General features: G+C 38.9%; 1 protein-coding gene across 18 annotated transcripts in view; it reads right to left on the bottom strand.

Moving 5' to 3' along the window:
• The window catches only part of SIPA1L1 (signal induced proliferation associated 1 like 1), a 219,345-nt gene that overhangs the window by 61,258 nt on the left and 141,240 nt on the right, over nucleotides 1–16,847 (bottom strand). For all 18 annotated transcript variants that reach the window (XM_054197962.1, XM_054197973.1, XM_054197972.1 and 15 more), the window contains 3 exons: nucleotides 14,466–16,286; nucleotides 5,558–5,688; nucleotides 4,722–4,910 (listed from right to left, as the gene is read on the bottom strand). In XM_054197962.1, the coding sequence (XP_054053937.1) occupies nucleotides 4,722–4,910; nucleotides 5,558–5,688; nucleotides 14,466–15,963 (1,818 nt within the window). In that variant the 5' untranslated portion in view covers nucleotides 15,964–16,286. The remainder of the gene's footprint in view (nucleotides 1–4,721; nucleotides 4,911–5,557; nucleotides 5,689–14,465; nucleotides 16,287–16,847) is intronic.

Genomic DNA, 16,847 nt, shown 5'->3' with positions numbered 1-16,847 from the left:
ATCCCACTCACTGCAAGCTGATTGCCTCACAGAAGCCAAACTTGGCCAACAGGCTATGTGCTCTACAGAGAACCTGGACCAGCTACTGGTGACACGTGGGAAGGGAGGAGAGAGGAGGGGCGCGAGGACGGGTGGCAAGAGGTAGCACTGCTGCTGCTTCTGCCAGAACAACTGCCATCACTTCCCATATCATCAGTAGCAGGTCCCTTCTTGGACCATTCAGGCAACATTTACTTCTCAGATATGCTCTCTTTCCACTCCCAGCGAAATGTTTCATGGGACCACAATGCTTTAGCTGCACTGCTAATTACAGTAGTTTCTAGTAATTTAACTTAAGTTGGGACAAAGAAAAACATTCTCACTGAGCATGCCTACACAATTTAAGCTTCGAGTGGGGGAAGTATTTTTAAGGGCATAAACATAAATGGGATCTGCAGCATCCACGAGCAACCAAACAGCTGTCCCTTATTGCTTCAAAAATGTCAGCCTAAGAAACTAAATAAGGGCTACAGAAAGAGCATGATATGCCTTCTAGCTGTGTTCTTAGATTTGCTGAACTTCAAAAAAAAAAGTTTCATAAGGACAACACAAGCTGGTGTTCCTGAATCAAAAAAAGCGGATCTGAGGGAAGAAAGGCATGCAGTCCCCATTACTACACCTGCTTCTGATAAATCTACGGTCCTTAAAAGTGTATTAACTCCAAGTAAAAGCTAAAAAAGGAGTTGAAGGATGAATTCTGCTGTGGTAAAACTCCTAAAGTAGCAGCTTCATTTTAATAATCTTAAAGTATTTACATATTTATATGTGGGAAAAGTGCACTCCAAGTATTTGTCTAGCACTCAGTGAAAGACAGCAGAAAGCACATCTTGGATTTAACCAGTCAGCAAGTTCATATTATAAATACGGAATTATATTAAAAACTGACTGACGTTTTGCAGTATTTCTGTGAATAAGGAATTGCCATAAAGATAAACTTCTTCTGGAATAAATCAGTAATTGCCCTGATATTCAAATTTTTAAATCATATTTGGAAGTAAACCTAAAGTAAGTTACCATGAACTCTGCATTCAAGGCAAAGATTAGTAGATGGTAATTAGCCAGGAAGCTAGTGCAGCCCTACGGAATGATTGGATTGCTTTTTAACACAGAACCATTCAGATGAATGCATTTTAATAAAGCCAATAAAAGAACAGCTAGATGACAAGCAATGTGGGCCATATGTACAGAACAGCAGATGTTCCCGTGACTCTAGCAATCCAAGGGGAAGTAAGGATCATGCAGCCTGACATACAACACCAGTACAAAATTGGGGCAAGAAAAATATTCCCATTCTGACACTAGATGTCATATTCAGATATTGAAAAAGTTCAAGAGACAGAACTCAGCCATATTAGTGATAAGAAATTCAGAGAAAATATGTTGCAGTGAAAGACTTGAAAAGTGCAATCTGTTTAGTTTATCATAAACAAGACCAACAGATGATTTAATTGCTGCATACAAAAACCTTTGCTGGAAAAAATCTCACACCATAATGACTCTTAAGATGTAACAGAGAAAGATATCAGAAGTCTGGAAGTCGAAAGCAGATAAATTCAAATAAAGAACTGCAAATTCTTAAATATGAAAACAACCAACTGCTTTAAAACCTCACTCAAAATATATAAAAAGAGAGCCTATCTTAATCAAAACTGGTGCACGCAAATTTGCTCACTGAAGGGGTTACTGGGTGAAATTTAACTGCTAAGTCAGGCTAAGGTCACTTTATAATCTTAACTCTTAAATTTACAAAACATCTTGTTTGCTATATCAAACAGGCACCTGTTTGTGCAGTAATCAAACAGTGCGACACTCAGCAAGAAGTGATAAACATTCTGTATACCTAATTAGTGGAGCAGCTGTTACCCAAATTTTTCTGTTAGCTTGGAATTGATAAAAAAATGCAGCTTCTAATTAGTACAGAGTGTGCTTATCTTTTTCTGTTAGAAGTGTCAAACTGTTTCATTACCACACAAAACCAGAAAATACCTTGATGTAGATAATACAATTTTAACTATCACTTGTCCTTAATGATTTTCAAAAGTTCAAGTAGTAACAGAAAATCATACTATACACTATGCTGTGGGAGCTTAATGACATACAGGATATGAAATAAACATAATTTAATCTCACACTTTTTTAGACATAACTGACTTCTGAAGCAAGTTACACTAAATTACTTTTCAAATTAGGTATTTACTGGAAATAATTTTGGAATTTATTTCTTTAATTAGAACTTTTTGCTAGATTTTTTTTTTGTTTGTTTGTGAAAGTCTTCCCATCAGCACTATTGGACTTGCAGACTCTCAATGGGCATATCTGGAAAGTACCGATCCTTGAATCCAAAGGCTCAGTTATGGAGCCATATTAAATTAAATTCCAACTTTGGAAAGAGACCGAAAGATATCCTTGAGTCTTCAAGTGCCTGATAAAGTTGATTCTGGATGAAGGGTAGATTAGGTTTAGGCTCAGATACCAAATCATAAATACTGAATATGTGCATATTTGGAATCACTGCTCTAATCATCTAAGGAAAACACTCAGGCCTCCAACTTACTAGGATCTCATCACGTGAAAGAGAATAGTTATAGTAAGAAGCATAAGCATCTAAAAATTCCGTCCTTCTTTTAGCAGGCTATGTGGTAAACCTCCCTTCCTCAACCTTGTTGTCTGCAGGCTCATCGCAGTGTTGTTCTCTGTGGGAGCCAATAAGCACATGCAGGAGATACAGCTGATACAGAGTATACTTGAATTTCCAAGAGACATTTAACAAAGTTTCCTCTTCAGAAAGTCTTAAAAACCCTGAATAGCCAGGGTACAGAAAAGGAGCTCACTTAGACGCGTAACTTGCTAAAAACCAAAAAGGAGCTGAAGAAAATGATCAGTACAGTAAGGCAGGAACGTGAACTTGGATATACAGTATTTGACACACGCTTTAGCAATCTGATAGATGAAATGAATAGTAAGGTAACTAATTTGCTAACGTTACCTAATTATTACTCTACAGTACTGGAGTTGACAACTGGCTATGAGAGCTACCAAAGGAATTTATGATGGTGGATAACTGGGCAGATGAACCTCTATTCAAGTAAAGCTTGAAGTGATCTATGTGGTACAAAGATACCCAACTTTGTATCCACAGCAACAAGTTCTGACACCCATAAGGAACAAGATCTTAAGCGCTCATGAAAAGATACTTTCAGTGTTCAGTAGTAGCCATAATGAAATAAAAGTATCAGTTAATATTAGAGAGAAGAAAGCATAAGAAAGCATAGCAAACCAAATTTTTTCCCCATTTTCAAAGCTGCACTGTTTTGAAATAGATGTGGGAGAGGAGGAGGGGAACTGGAAAGCTCCAGAGAAAGGCAAAAGCATGACCAGAAGTACAGAACAACTTCTGCATGACAACTAACTAAACTAGTACTCATCAAGCTGGTAAAGCAGAGGGGTAGGATAGAGAGCCCTATAAAAGCCTACAAGCTATCAGGAGCTAGTAAAGCATCCCTCCATGTTCCTCCTGTTCTCATACCCTTAGCCAGGCACCACCGTTGGTCGTGGTCGGTGACAACACTGGGCTGCACCTACCTTGGGCTGACCACAGATAACCAATTCCCGGTTAGCATGGATGCTCTGTGATAGCCACAGCTACCCATTTCCTCATCCTCTTGTATCTTGTTCTTAGTGAAATAGATGAGGTTTGAAACTAACTAGAGGAAAAGGCGTTTTGCTCAAGTTTTGCTTCTGGTAGGTATTTATTTGGGGATTCTCTATCTTGTCCATTTTAACAACCAAACCACAAGGAGGCTGACAAAATCTTCATAATAATCACTTATAAATCTGTTCAGAATAGCTACATGCTCTCCCTTGTGAGGCAGATGATGATTAGACCTTTTTTAATTTTATGATGGCAATGTCAGATTGACAGCAAGAAGAAATAATAACATAGATACTAATTCCATGCAGGAAAGTCTGATCACGAGAAGCAAAAAGGACCAGGAGAAAGAGAGTCTCAGTACTCAGAGCTGTTAAATGTCACTGTCAAAGTTTTTTATCACTTTACTCATGGTCTTTCATATTTTGCTAAGTCTAAGCTATACAGCTAAAGAGCCTCGGTTCCATCTTTAAGACACCAGGGGACTATTACCTAATTGAAAACTGCTCGCATGAAGAAGTGGCGTAGAATATTTTGCGATGTAGCTTGGTTTCAGGGGAAGGAGAAAAAAAAAAAGAAAGAAAAAAAAGACAGGCAGTACCCTAGCAATGGTTGTGCCAATACAATATTACAACAAAACATATAGTAACATGGGAGATTTCTAGTCTCATTATAATAGCAATAAAACAACCAGAACAGAACTCACTCCTCCCCAACTCTCTTTGAAAAACAATCACTTAGTCTCTTTTAAAGTAAATCAGAATGGACAATTGCCGTAATATTAATCTAAAACTTCAGACTACTTAGACCAATTAACTTGATTGCATACATACCAAATGTATATACCAAATATTCTGCAAAACCTGGGGGAAAGACATGCAACAACTCTCCCTACAGATGACAAGCTTTAGTTTAAATGAGGCATTTTAATTGACTGCCTCTAATCACTTAAAACTAAAAGGCAATTTTGCAGTTTATGGCAATAATCTGACAGTTTACGGCAATCTGTCTTGTTCTGTAACTCTGCACTTACCCCTTGTTCATCCAGCTTCATAAGCTGTTCTGTGACTTTCGGCGTGTTGAAGGCCAGCCTTAGGCAATGGATATTCAGCTCAGGAACCACATATTCCAGCACTTCTTTTAGGGGAAGTCCCCTGGCTGTGCAATGCTTTGCAGTTGAAGGGATAGCATCTTCCAGCACAGAGCCTCTTAATGTCATAAGCTAAGCATACAAAACAAAACTAGCTTATATATTGAATTATGCACTGAGAAAGGGTTGCTTAGCAATAGTAGTGGAGCAAAACGTCCTGTTTTTCTAATTCTCAATAAAGACTGAGGACATTAAGTAACTTATGTTGCATGAAACACACTGATACGCAATATGTCACTCACTCTGATAGCTAAGAGTAGTCAGAATATTTCAAATGATTTAACAGATTTAAGTTTTAGAGGAAACTAATACCTGGAAAAGATTAGCAACAGTATTTCTAGCAGAGCATTTCCAAGTAATAAAAGCATGCTTCCCAGGTCTACCTACTGTCACATAAAAGAGTGGAGAAGGTAGTTTTCCTCCTCTTTGTTTGCTTGTAGCTAATAGAGCTCCTGTAAGTTTCTCAAGCTTTAACCAAAACAACCTTCACAGTTTCCTCTGTATTGGATGTTACGGAATAACTCACTCACTGATAAGCTTACTTGTATTCTGTGTAATATAAACATGCAGCATAACTCTGTCAGGAGATTCCTGGATTATGAGTAGTAGAGGAGACAGAAATCTATTATTAATGCTGAAAAGCACACAAACCCACACATACCACCAGGTTTTGCCTGCTGACTTCTAGCTTTTTTTACTATCATTCCTGAACTGCTTACCTCACTGGTTCTGAATATGATCCGGTAGTTGTATTGAGGTCCATTTTCTTTGATTTCCTCTGGCTTCTCTCTTCTTATACTCACAGCTACTGGACCCAGGTTCTCATCTGCCCCAAAATAGTTCCAGTGTTCTTGCATACAAAAAAAAAAAATAATAAAGAACACAGAAATAAGAGATAAAACTCCATCTTAGCTTTTACACTTCAACTGTATTTTCATGCTTAGTTGTTATATTGGAAACAAACTGCCCGCGTAACTAGGGTCAGTAAGAGCATGTCTTCAGTGGTACCAGGATTTCATTCTCGTGCTTCAGCTTTCTAATGAGCTCTGTTCATACAAGAAGGCTGAAATCCAACATTTCATCTCTGCTTAAACAGACCTAAACCAGGATACACCTCTTACATTGGCTTGTATATCAAAATCTGTTTCATTCACATTGAGTACAATGAATTTCCCCCCCTTAGAAATAAAAACAAGGAAGCCAAATGCACCGAAGTGGGAAACTCAACACTCTTAAGTTAAAATGGGAATGGCAAACAATTGTACTTAGCAAAGGATGTAATTTATTTTTATACGGAAAAAGCAAAACACAGTCAAACAAGTTACCCAATTATAAAAGGGGAAAAACTGACGAAGCTGAAAAAGAAGTTACAGACTTGTTCATAATAAAAAAAAAAAAATCAAAGCATAGTACCAAAGAAAAACAGAATAAAGCACAAGAAACATAGGGACTAGCATAAATATTTAACAGTGAAGCGCTGAAGAACCATAGGATTAAATTTAAAGTGCTAAGAGTTGAGTCTAAAACTAGCCTCATTGGGAAGATGGCAGAGAGGAGAATACAGGGCTGGAGAAATTGCTCACTAGCGCAACAGTAGATTATTTGAGATACATTTTTATATCTGTTTAGCTATACACATGTAAAGCCAAGCTTTACATGAAAAAAATATTAGAAGAGTGCATTTATAAAAATTAAAGCTTAACGATTTAAGAGATTGGTGTTGAAGGCTCTTCTGTTGAGCCTTCTGAGTATTATGAACTATCTTGACTGATGACAGAGGTATGTTACCATGAATGCATCAACATATAAACAAAGTTAGGATCATTGAATTGTTTAGATTGGAAAAGACCCTTAAGATCATCGAGTCCAGCTGTTAACCTAGCACTGCCAAGTCCACCACTAAACCATGTTCTTAAGTGCCACATCTACTAGTTTTTTAAATACCTCCAGGGATGGTGACTCAACCACTTCCCTGGGCAGCCTGTTCCAATGCTTCACAACCCTTTCAGTGAAGAAATTTTTCCTAATATCCAATCTAAATCTTCCCTGGCACAACTTGAGGCCATTTCTTCTTGTCCTATTGCCTGTTACTTGGCAGAAGAGACCAACCCCCACCTCACTACAACCTCCTTTCAGGTAGTTGTAGAAAGCGACAAAGTCTCCCCTCAGCCTCCTTTTCTCCAGGCTAAACAGCCCCAGTTCTCTCAGCTGCTTCTCATAGGACTTTTTCTCTAGACTCCTCACCAGCTTTGTTGCCCTTCTCCAAACATGCTCCAGTACCTCAGTGTCACCCCTGTAGTGAGGGGCCCAAAACTGAACACAGTACTCAAGGCGCAGCTTCACCAGTGCTGAGCAGGGCAGTACAATCACTCCCGAGTGTTGCTGGCCACACTATTTCTAGTACAAGCCAGGATGCTATTGGATTTCTTGGCCATCTGGGCATGCTGCTGGCTCATATTCGGCCAGCTGTTGACCGATATCCCCCAGGTCCTTCTGCACCAAGCAGCTTTCCAGACACACTTTCCAAAGCCTGTAGCATTGCACGGGTTTGTGATGATCCAAGTATAGGACCCAGCACTTGGCCTTGTTGAACCTCATACCACTGGCCTTGGCCCATCGATCCACCCTGCCCAGATCCCGCTGCAGAGCCATCCTACCCTCAAGCAGATCAACACTCCTGCCCACTGTGGTGTCACCTGCAAACTTACTGAGGGTGCACTCGATCACCTCGTCCAGGTCATTGATAAAATTGATAAAGATATTAAACAGAACAGGCCCCAGTACTGAGCCCCGGGGAACATCACTTATGACTGACCGCCAACTGGATTTAACTCCATTCACCACAACTCTTTGGGCCCAGCCATCCAGCCATTTTTTATTTTTTTTTACCCAGCAAAGAACACATCCATCCAAGACATAAGCAGCCAGTTTTCTCCAGGAGAATGTTGTGGGAAATGGTGTCAAAGGCTTTCCTAAAGTCTAGGTAGACAACATCCACAGTCTTTCCCTCATCCACTACGTGGGTTGCCTTGTTACAGAAGGACATCAGGTTAGTCAAGCAGGACCTGCCTTTCATAAACCCATGCTGACTGGGCCTGGTCACCTGGCTGTCCTATACATGATGGTACTCAGATGATCTGCTCCAGAACCTTCCCCAGTGCCGAGGTCAAACTGACAGGCCTGTAGTTCCCCAATCCTCCTTCCTGCCCTTCTTGTAGATAGTCATCACATTTGCTAACTTCCAGTCAACTGGGGCCTCCTCAGTTAGCCAGGACCTGCTGATAAATGACAGAAAGTGGCTCGGTGAGCACTTCCGCCAGATCCCTCAGTACCCTTGGTTGGATCCCATCTGGCCCCAGAGACTTGTGTGTGTAACAGGTCATTTCCTTAATCGTTTCCCCTTGGATTATGGGGGCTTCATTCTGCTCCCTGTCTCCCAGCTCAGGATGCTGGGTAATGGGAGAATACCCGATCTTACTATTAAAGACTGAGGCAAAGGCAGCACTAAGTACCTCAGCCTTTTCCTCATCCTTGGTCACTATGCTTCCCCCCAACATCCAATACAGGATGGAGATTCTCCTTAGCCCTCCTTTAGTTGCTAATGGATATGTTGCACGTATCTCAAGTGACAACAACTGAATTCAAACATACAATACCTGATAGTAAAATTTAAGAGCAACTGTTGAAAAACAGAATTCGAGCATTGTACAAGAAAAATAAGTCCTATGTCATCACTTTCCATATGCTACATATCTGCATATATGAATTTATACATGCACAAAAATAGAAAGTTAGAGCTATCTGAAAATTCAACAATTCAAAGAAGAAATGTGAAATTCAGTGGAATGAAAAAAAGATGTAACTGCCCTGAAAGGAAACATAACCATACTGCCTGAACAACTGTATTCTGATTACTTGTTATTCTTAAAATCAGAACTTTAAAACAAGAACTTTAAGAGCAGTCTAATATGAGCTATAGAGATAAAAAGTGAAATATTTTATTATCATCATCATCAAGAACTGCATCTTTAAAGATACTAAAAATAGATATTGAAATACACGCCATCCAAAGCAACGGCAGTCATTTTTCCCAATGAATAATCACTTGCAGTGTTAAAAATTTGAGTGCTATTTTTTTCTGCTATTTCTTTTTAAAATTATACTTACTGGTTCTTGCTATACTTTCCTGCAACACACTAAATGCTTTTAAAGTAGGTGCTCTCTCCTTGTGAGCTCACTTGTGCCCTAGAATCACACCTTTGCTTTCACACAGCTGTCCACCCCTTTAAGCCCTTGGGGGCTCTATTTTATTCCCCAGTATCTGGTATTTCATTACCCTTTCCTCAAAGTTTTCCACTTAATATTTCAGAGCATACAAGACATAAAAGGAACATGCTCACAGCTTTATACAGCTTGCCTTCTACCAAATTCCTCCATGAGTCACCAAAAGCCAATACTCTGCACAGAGGCAATTAAGATTCAAAATTCTTTTAACATCTTGTGGAATGTCCTGTAAATATTGGCGTAAGTTTTGGGTGACTGGTTAGTCATGAGTGGGGAAATTATGAACAAGTTAGACCATCCACGTAAGCCTAATTAAATCTTTATACTACTCCACTGATACGAGCCCTGTAAAAGCCACAGAGATCTTCTGTTGTTTAAAACCCCAAACCATTAGCACCCTAGCTTTTCTTCTCCCTCCATTAAGTAACTTGCTATTTTCAGGACGCTTATAGCTCACCAAACAGTTTATGCAGAGATGGTCAATGCAGATGCACAATCACTGAGAATGTGAGATCAATTTTCTATGAGCACATTAAGCAGCTTCCACAACCTGAGATAGCTTGGCCATCTCCACACTAAACTGCTTCGTGACTTAAAAACATTGATGTAACTTTTAAAGAAAGAAAATACGCTGGTAATACATACTAAGAGGGTCCAAAAATTACATTAGTTTTCTGTACTGAAAACTGCACAAATGATAAAATGTGTGTATCTTGTAACCAGTCTAGCCGGCAATTCAGACGGGGATTTTTCTGAGGATAAATTATTCTACATCTGGAAAAAAAATTAGGAAAGATAGTTAAGAGGATCATTTGAAGCTGCATGAAAATACACATACAATTCTGTATCATTTGATTAAGTTTTTTATCTAGCTCCTACTCATTTTGAAAAACGCACTAAGAAGTGTGAAATTTTACACTTCTGTGCTATTAGGAAGTGTCTTTTATCCTCTCTCCCTTCACTCTACACTGGGCAGTTGTCTTTCTAGCTCTCCTGTACATCTCCTCAGTCCTCTCTTCTATTCACATTGTCCTCTTCTCTATTCACATTTACTACAGGGTCATCCATTCTTCACCTTCGCCTTTATTCTCTTTCTCCTCCTCTACCCCACCTCTGTATTCATTCTGCAACCTACAGTATATACCCTCCTATCTGACTATTTTTCCCTGTGGTACAGAGTTTCTTGCATCTCCACCTGATTTTCCTTGCCTCCAATCATTTTCTCTTTCCTGTAGTAGGAAAAGCAGTAGCAGGATTTAAGTGCACAAAGCTTATTATCCAACCTAAAGGTAGTTAATTCAGAGTTCTATTGTAAAAACAAGGGCTACTTCACAACTATAATTCACTAATTTTATTCCAAACATGAATAGCACAGAAGACAGCTTTTTCCTCCACCCCACACAGAACCTCATTGAAATGAGCACTTCTCAAGCTTGACAGTATTTCATTTAAACTACTGTTGAAAAATTATTTAATTAAAAGACATTCAGGAGACAAATAGCAACAGCCAGAAATTAATTTGTAAATCCATGCCAAAAGGAAATAATTAATTCCTTGCACCTGGTCATTAAAACAGATTATACATTCTTTTAAAAATAGTTAAATAGTTATCATATAATTCAAAAGACACTTCCAGTGAAAGAATTTAAGTGATAATACTCATTTTCCTGGCAGATATTTACAAGTTTCCCTTGCAAAGGAAATCCAAGAAAATGCACTTGATTTTGAGCGAGGAGGGTTTTTTTTATGTTTTTATGATATTTACCTTTGGATATCATGTTCAATTGATGTATTTTGTGTAATCAGACTAGAAGTAAAAATCCCATTTAGCTTCAGAATGAAACTCTGCATCAAGCATTTTCCTCTAATCCTACCGCAGCATTTACAGCGCTGGAAAACTCTACCCAGCAGTTCTCCGGAAGCAAGACAGCAGCATTTTTACACATTAGTCCTATAATGTCTTCAGACTGTTGCTCATGACCAGACTGCTAACTGTAAGTTTTCTGTAAGTCTAGCCACATACTTGAAAGGTAGTGATTTGGGTATAGAATATGCAGCAACTTAAAGCATAAGAGCAAAGGGTTTTTTTATTGGCTGCCAACTGTTAAGGAAAAGCTGACCTACAGCTCATTTGTTATAAAACCAGCTCAGGAAACTATTAACTTCTCAGTCAAGTCTTTCATTCTAAGCCAGTAACTCAAATTTCTCCTAAATTGTAACGATGTTAGCGACTACTGCCTGCTGATGACCATAGCTAAACGGATGCTCTGGGTTCTTTCCATGAGAACTGCAATTCTCAGACACAACTGGGGGGACAGAGAATCAACTGCTCCTCCAGAGTGATACGCTCCCTTTTTTAAGCAGCACTTAGACAAGCTGATGGAAACAGATTTTTAATTCCATATAATTAAAGATTTCAGTCAAGTCACCATCAGCATCTCACCAAATTACCCTGGAGAAATTAAAAAGAACTATATCAATACAATGACTTTTATTCTTTTTTCCTTCTTTTTCTAAGACAAGAAAGATTAATAGTGTGGCTTTTTTTTGTGAGGAGACCTACTTTTCATTAAATCATGCTGACTGGCATCATTAATGTTTTTTAACTGGCTGTTCTTTATTGATATAGTCCCAAATTACCTGCCTTCTTATTTCAAGTCAGAATGAAAACAAACTAAAGGATTACAATTCTATGGGTCATCGCTTTTTATTCTTCACAAGCTTTAGAATTACTTCAGTAGTTCTCCAATTCTATGAGATTTTCCTCGTTTGAGATCTTTAAAAGTTATTGTTGCTGAATCAGAATTCTCTGCTTCATAATTTTAAGACTATAAAACTACCTGAGGCCTGCTGACTTGACTAGCTGATCCCACTGAAACTGTCTTTCATTACTTTCTATTCCATTCATAACATCACAAAGATTCAACCTCCTCTTCAAATAAGGCAGTTTCTGCATCATTACTTGCTTCATGTTATAAAAACTTTCATTTACAACTGCCTGCCTTGATTTTTTTTTTCCCTATAATGCTGCTTTAAGTTTTATCACTATCCCATCTCCTTCAGATTAGTCTCACGTTTGCTCACATTAGTCTCACGATACGCCGGATGGCCAACAAAATGTGTTTGGTACTTGTAGAACTGTGGGGTCTGGGCACATCTGATGAGGTTTCTGAAGTATACCTCTTTTCAGACAAAAACCTCTGGTAGGAACAACACCCCAGCTCTCGCTTGCTGGACTGAACACAAGCACAGCGAATTTAAAATCCAGTTTTAGGGCTTAAGGAAAAATAAAAATAATCACAGCTTCTTCTCTCCCTCCAAACCCACTCCACACACATACTGACACTTTTATATCTGGTTACCCCTCACCAATACCCTTAGGACTAGGTTATGCCAATTTTCTCTATTTCATCTTAATTACGACTAGAAAGAAAAGGAGATATAATGGTGACTGGCACTGTAGTAGCATGACAGTTGGTTTCCCTTAAGGATAAGCCAAACTAATAAATCGCTGTTACTCACACCTCCTTCCTCTTCTGCTGTTCTTTCACATTTCTTACCTGAAACTAGGCTTTGACACTTCTCTGACTGCAAGGAAAGCTGATTTGACCCACTAAAACTGCAGAGAAATAACCAAGCAATGACAAGCAAATTTATTGCGATGGCAAGATTTCTGCTTGGTTAGTGAACTGAACTGGCTTATCAAGTTTTCAGAAAACAAGAGAACTGGTACAAGAAAGGGGGAGGAATAGTCTTCTCCTTTTAGTGATGAAATGCTGTTAAATCAGGCCAGCTGTAACACAAAACTGCACCTTTAGTTGCTCATTGCAAAACTCACCAGAGTGATAAGGAATCAAATCGTTCCAGAGGGAGAGTTAAGAAGGTAATCACAGGCAAAGGTCTCTAATCTCAGGCTCTCCTCTCCAAACGTACCTCATCCTATATTATGCACCTGGTTCACTGTTCTCAGAAAACTAGTATTTTTCCTCACTCTTTTCTCTCCAAAGGACGTGGATCCGCACTCTCAAAAACCATGCAGCAATGGCTACCTCTCAGCCCTAGAAAGACTGCAGGTGTGATAAGAGCCACCCAACCAAGAGACAATGCTGGGAAGAGGCGGCAAGATACAGACATGTTTTGAGGCAAGGGGAAAAATGGGAGATGAGATTATTAGCTGTAACAAGTTTTTTTTGAACTGACCATGACTTATTTTAACCGGACATCCCCGTTGCATTAATCTGTATGAAACAAGCTCTTTTGAGCTGCTTTCACTAAAGAGATGAAACCCAATCCTGATCCATTGGTAGCTAAGGAACAAGCACCCTTCAGGTCAGTCATTAGACCAATCCTGTCCATCGGGAGATACCACAGCAAGGCACACAATCCTGCAGAGAGAATTCAAACTTTAGAGGACTTCGGTCTGCACTCCTTTTTGATCATTTTCAGAATCAGGAAGAAGAGACAATGAGATCTGCATCTTGCAGTGCCAGCATCATTTTGGTGGTGGGGATATCTGGGTAATGTTTAAGTTTCGCTTGTTTCTATAGGTCAAAAATCTTTGATCTGGATTGGGTTTTTTTGTGTGCGTATGGCTGTTTGTTTTTTTCCTGCATACCTCCAATGCAAATTATAATCCTTGGTTTCAGTAGAACCATGTAATAAGAGAACTGTATTCTGGTTTTCCAGATACACTGTTGTAATTGCAACGTATATGTGTGTGTGTATAGTTATGTATATAGTGACAGTTTCTTTCTGCAGAATCCAACAAATCAGACATTTCTTTCTAGAATGATGGTTATAATGAAAATAGTGAGGAAGACAGATTTTCATCTTTATTTATATGATATTATTGACTTAAAATAAGTACACCCCCACCCCGTTTTGAAATGAATGATTAAGATACTAAAATGTCCAAAGATTATTGTAAATGCTAACTTTCCAAGCTGCACATTGCATTAAATCCTCAGCACATCAAGTCTTGATGTGGAGGGAAGAAAGTTCTCATATTTTAAGATTTTATTTCCTTTTTTCAATCTTTCAAATGCCAGCCTCCCCCTCACTCCCATGGACACCAAAGCTGTGTCTCAAGACATTTATGATTTGTAGCCACTGCTAACTGTTATGTATAACAGTACTAAAATCATCAACAACTTTTTACTCCAACACTGCAAGAGACCATTAGACATAGCATGTACTGATTGGTAAAATCTACCATGTTTAAGCACTGATGATTAAAAAAAATACATAATTCTTGCAAATGCTACTATACATCAGCTGAATTTTGTATGTTGGTAAAACAAAAAAATCATTACTAAAACACAAGGAGAAATAAAATTTACCTACCTTTCTGATAGAAGAATTTTCGATAGTAATATGCACCAAGGTCTACATGTTCAACAATGTATCTTTTCACTCTGTCCAGATGTAAAATCAGATTCTCCTTGGGAACTTCCAGAACTGCTACTCCAGCATTTGTGCAATGAGAACTGAGAGTCGACTCAAACGAGGCACTTTCACATCCACTGAAGGAACCTGAATTAGATTTGGAAAGGCTGATCTTCCTCTCCCCTTCCCCACCAATTTCATTACGAAAATAAGGACAACTCATCACAAGTTCATTGCTTTTATCATCCCCCTGGTCCATATTGAGACTTCCTTTTGAATTCAGGTCTTCAGTGCTGCCCATTGGAGAATTGAAACTTGCAGAATGCGACAAGGGGCCAGAGACAAGTGATGCGACAGCAGCAGCAGATGCACCTGTGGTTGTGTTCCTTCTTTTAATGACATTATGCCTGTTGATTGCTGCTTCATTTAAATCAAATAAAATACTCTGTACATCATAATGAGCAAAACACTTTGGGCAAGTCCAAGGCTTGACACTATCTTCTGACCTGTTATCTTCAAGATCTGAAGACTTCCCAAGCTCCCCTTCACCTTTGGCATTGCGCAGCTTACGAAAAATGGACGAATCTCCCGTCTCTGATTTTGAGCGCCTCTTGAGTGGCTTCTCCCTTTCCTTAAAGAGTCTCAGGTTTTCCCTTTGAGTAATAGGTCCATCTATCACATCTAGAGAGAATTCTGAACCCTTGCTTCCACTGGCAATCAGGAGTTCACTGAGCTTAGATGTGGCTGGGCTTCTCTGATCAGATTTTTCATCTTTATAGCCCTTCAGTAAGTCAAAAAAACTTTCCCCTGAAGTTCCCTGCTTATCTATGGAAGATGTGCTGCCATACTCCCTGTGCAGAGACGGTCCAGATTTAAAAGTGGGTGAAATACATTCATCAAAACTATCCACATCAAGCTCACTTATGGTAATGTCACTGTTGCTGCGCTGTCTTATTCTGCGAAGAGCTTTCCTTGGGGAACTGGGATAGACATCAGGTGTAAGAAACCTGGAGTCTAGATTCTCAGATTGTCTGGTCTTGTTTTTAAGTGTGCTCTGGATGCTCTTTAACATGACGGAATCACTAGCATTCAGGTTAACAGAGCTTCCCTGACTCCCAGGACTGCTTTTAGAAGACATGCTGTCAAGGCAACTTGATGTTTCAATATCTTGACTAGATCTGCTTGCTTCCTTGATGTTCTCCTTCCTTGGGGGCCAATCGGCAATCCTTGCCCTGACCCCCATTTTAGGGACTCCAGGGGTAGAGGTAACATGATGGGAACTTTCATTCCGAGGAGGTCCAACTGGCGCCATGACTGCAGATCCTAAGCTGCCGTTCTGTGACCTAAATCGCCTCATATAAAAGTCATCCGAGTGGACTTTTGAGGTGCCATCTGTTCCGACTGATACCCCAGTGGCAACAGCCCTTTCGGTCTGGGACCGCTTCAAGCTGGTCATGATCTTTCAGTATGTTCGACCTTAGTAAGTTCCAAGAGAAAACACACTCATTTCTGCTTTTTAAATGCACAGTTCTCTTTTGGAGAATAGTCTCCAAAATATACAATGGTTGCATGAGATCTTGATCATGGACATTTAAGGACACAGTTAAATGCAGGATGTCTAGAAAATTCAGATATTCAGTAGGTTTTGATAAGCAATAATTTCCTTTAACTTTTGCATTTTAAGTAGCTGCCATGCTCCAATACATTCAAATTGTTTTAACATCACTTGTGCTCCAAAATGTCAGAGTTGTAATCCAATCGCTTATGCTTCTTTTAAGCCTAGAAGAGAAAGAGGGAGATAAAAGCATTAATCATTTCATATATATTTTTTTGTAACTGAACCTATCAAAGTAATAATTACACAGAACTAATATTTCTAACAAACGTGCTTTTAAATCTTGTCGATCATCATCTCAAAAATGCAGAGCTGTGTTATATGGTGCTGAAGAGTTTTCTAGGTATTGTTGGTTTGCCTTCTGAAAAAATACTTTTTAGTTAGGTTAGTGGACAGTTTTACAAAAGGTAAGTAGGGAGCTAATTTCCTCAGCTGAAGGACACATACAGCATACATTTCCTGTAGAAACTATAGAGGAGCCAGATGAGGACTCCAAATTTTGTTTATAAACGCTTTAAAGAATTTACCATTTAAAGGTCATACATCCTTGGTTGCAATTAGGTATTAACAATGTCTATTCAACTTCTCCATTACTGTAAATAACTATGATATGCTAACAAAAAAAGGAAGGAAGTTAATTAGCAAAAAGATTACAAAATTATAATAGAGAGAATGGCTGTCAGTAACATTTATTCTGTGTTTTGCACAGTCTTATTTGCAGATTA

This window comes from Rissa tridactyla, chromosome 4 (genome assembly GCF_028500815.1).
Source record: "Rissa tridactyla isolate bRisTri1 chromosome 4, bRisTri1.patW.cur.20221130, whole genome shotgun sequence".
NCBI classification, from domain to species: Eukaryota; Metazoa; Chordata; class Aves; order Charadriiformes; family Laridae; genus Rissa; species Rissa tridactyla.
This window is presented reverse-complemented; position numbering and strand designations above follow the sequence as displayed.